A 3,688-nucleotide genomic window follows, 5' to 3' on the forward strand; every position below is an offset into this window, starting at 1 on the left:
AAAAGTATAAGTACCCTTTTAGCCCTTTTGGGTTTTTAATTTAAGTCAAAATCAACTAATTTAAACTACACATTTTATGGTATTCACGACTTTTTAATTACATATTTCATCCGTTTTTATAAAGATTTGCTAAAAATATGGTTTTAATCTGCGCTAAACAGAGGTTTAATTTATGTTTGGCTTATATTTATAATTTAAACCGTTTATAAACACTTTCCAGACACGTCTTTAGAAGAATCTCGTAAAAGGATTGTTTAATGAGAATGATATGATTCCACTTGTTGAAAGTCTAAGGAAGAAATTAGAAACATGTTTGATGTAAATTTTTAAGAATAGTTTTTATGGAAAAAAAATGATTTTTTTTAGAAAATATATGATCAAAAAGTAAGGAAAAGTTATATGTTTACGTGCAAAATTATTTTATTATGAAAATGTATTGAATATAAATTTTAAGGAAAAAAAATTAAAAATTTGTACCAATCAGTGAACAAGGAATCTATGACATGTCCATAATAGAGTCCCTATAAATAATATAGTTTTCATTAAAAAATTTCGAGAATTCATGAAAAAAAAATCTATCACAAAATCATTTTTAACGGTCAATTTAGGGCATTCTTTATTCTACTACAATATCAATTTCTTGAATTCTTAGTCCATGTCTAGTTCATCTAAATAGCTGATTTTTATTAGATTTTAATAAAAATTGATTAAATGTTCGATTGAAAATTTGATAAAAATTGAGAATTCAATAAAATGTGTGATTGAAAAATTCGATAAAATGGATACCAAACAGGGACTTCAACCACAAATTTCATAAATTTTTATCAAATTTATTAAAATCTAATTTTTATCTAAATTAATGAGATTTTAATTCAATGAATCATATACGTGGTACATTTCATTCGAAGGCAACTTTAGCTACTATTTGTTCAATTTTCATGAAAAATACTGTCATTATCAGTATAAACACAACGGACAATGTCAAACAAATAAAAAAAATTTAAAAAAATTGGTCAAGTCAATGGTCAAAATGTTGTTCTTCTACCTATGATCACAACCACAAGACGAACACAACCAACAGCTGCAAGATGAACCAAATTTCTGATTTGATTCTGATTCTGAAATGAACAGCATCATTTGAGGATATATCTGATTCTGAAAAAGCTTGAAAATTGAAATTAGGATTTGAACCATAAAGAGCTTGTACTCCCTTTATATCATCAATCTTCAAATCCAGCTTCTTCTCTCTAGGTTTCAAGCTTGGATACATAACTGCATCTTTAACACTTGTGTGTGCCAATCCCAACAAGTGTCCTATTTCATGTAAAGCCACCGATTCCAAATCTACGGCCACGTCTGATTTTTCCGTTTTAAAATCCACCGCCCATGTCTCAGCGGCGTCAAGGTGGAACCGCCCACTCTCCGGCGAAAATGCATGCGCTAATACACCGAGTACACCATCAAACGCCTCTCCATCACCATGATCACCACTGTAAAACCCGATTTTGATATCTGCGAACCCGTAGTCATTTGTTTCTACAAATGTAACTGGAATTACTGCTGCCCAATGGACAAAGGCGCGTTTAAAAACCTCCCTTATGTCTTGCATGCTTAAGGATTTGATCAAATTGCTTGGTGAGAATGCATACGTGAGTGTCATCGGCATACTCCGATCCCATCTCGGCCGGTCGGGGAAATATTCGAACCGCTGCATGGCTCCCAACTTTTCCGGTAGCTTATCGGGCACACCACATCGGGGCGACATAATCTCCGACAATGTATCTGAATCTAGCTTTCCTGTAATTGGAAGGCCTAGTTTTGATTGATATCTTGTTATGGCATTTTCGAGGTTGGCATCGAATATATCGGTGGTAGCATTCATTTCTTCTGCCATTAAATAACCAAAACGATTGAAATATTTCTTGAGTTGAGAAATTCCATCAATGAAACTCCCTTTTGTGACATCCTGGAATTTTTCGAATTCATGCCAAGTGTATCTATAATTTTTCGAGTTTACTGTATAAGTAGGTGTGATTCTAGCATGAATATAGGGTGAAGACGAGAGGAAAAGGAGGATGAAACATGAGAATAACGGTAACATGTTGGCTTCATATGAATATGCATGAAAATGTTAGAATTGGGGGTATTAAAATAAGGAAGCTTTATTCCAAAGAAAGGGTGATCAATTTTCAGAAAACGAAATGAAACGGATTTATGTTGACTTATGATGAAGCAAAATTGGAATTTGACTTGTTTTGATTTGCAAAGCAATCAAAAGGTAGACAAATTTGATATGAATTTTGGTTGGGACTCATTTTCATGGGGTAGACTCTGATTTTTGAGCATATAGTCGGTTAATGGTTGGTATATCGCAATCTTGAATGTTATTACTAATATAGTAGCTAGAATAGGTCACATATATCCAATGTAATAATTAATAAACAATTAAAGTATCAATCTTGTTACATGTACACTTTTTTTGACATTAAATTTGACATAGTGTCACTTGTCACACAACGAATGACTAGTTTTAAAATGAAAAATACTTTTCCGTCGATACATTGTTGAATTTGAAAGCAATGTCAAACTCCATGTACAACATGGAGTGTACAAGGAGTATTATTCAGTCAATAACAACAAATTAAATTCTAGCCATGGATGGTCAACTTTGAACAAACCTAGTTAAGGTGGCTACTAATGTCAAACATGGTAGCCACATATATATACTAATTCTAGTTTGATTTGCCCTTTGCTTAGTATTTCTTTCCTTTCTGGTTTAGGTTTAGCTATTGTTGTTGGTGTCAGAAGCAAAGCGAAGCAAGAGATATTTCAGTTGTGACAGAAGTTCGGTTATGGATTTGTTTCAGTTTCAAGATAGAATGAGTAACTGTTTGAAGCAACCGATAAGAGTTCGTTAAGCGCTATCATTGTTTTGCTGTTGAAATTTGTTTGGTTGTGGCCTACCTCCAATTTTTTCAATCCAATTAAACAAACTACATAAAATCCTCTTTATAATTATATTGTTGGAATAAAACAAATTTTACTAATATATGAAGATTTTATAACTTAATGGAGGCGTAGTAATAAAATTCTTATTTTTAATATAATTATCTTTATTGCAAGTAGTATAAATGTAAAGTATACACTATATTAATATAATTAATTAATAAAGCATGTCAAATTTAAAATATATACATTGAGAAAAGAGATAGATAGAATTTCAAAAAGTTAGTGTTTGTATCTGTGTGATATTGAATATCTGCAAAGTTATCTTAAAATTTTATATTCTATTTAATTTTTTTATAATGTAAATTTTATAAATACATCTTTTATAATATAATCCATCCAATATTCAACCAGTTCAAGTGATACATTTCCCTCATCCTCTAGCAAATCAATCAAGCCACCCAAATTTAATAAATGAACTCAACTAATCGAAAATACATTTGTTGAGTTGTGCAAAATGAATGAATGGTTGGAAGATATTCATGGTAAGGTACAACTAGCAATATCTAAGATGCTCAAATGATCAGTCGAGCTCCTTCAAGGGGAAGTATTATTGAACCCAAAAGCAAAACGTTCAAACATGGTAAAGTACCCAGAATTGGTATTTGCTTTCAATGAACGGTTTGTATGCCCATAAGAACATGTCAATATGAGATGACGTTAAAAGAGAAGGAAAATTTTT

At 31.5% G+C, this 3,688-nt stretch overlaps 1 protein-coding gene across 1 annotated transcript; it reads right to left on the reverse strand.

The window, feature by feature from the left end:
* Positions 1-894: 894 nt before the first annotated feature.
* LOC111383433 (metalloendoproteinase 4-MMP-like) lies at positions 895-2,184 on the reverse strand. The gene has a single exon (XM_023007544.1). It carries the CDS (start codon positions 2,099-2,101, stop codon positions 1,052-1,054), a length of 1,050 nt encoding a protein of 349 aa, XP_022863312.1. The 5' UTR covers positions 2,102-2,184; the 3' UTR covers positions 895-1,051.
* Positions 2,185-3,688: the final 1,504 nt, after the last annotated feature.

Source organism: Olea europaea, chromosome 3 (assembly GCF_002742605.1).
Source record: "Olea europaea var. sylvestris chromosome 3, O_europaea_v1, whole genome shotgun sequence".
Taxonomy (NCBI): Eukaryota; Viridiplantae; Streptophyta; class Magnoliopsida; order Lamiales; family Oleaceae; genus Olea; species Olea europaea.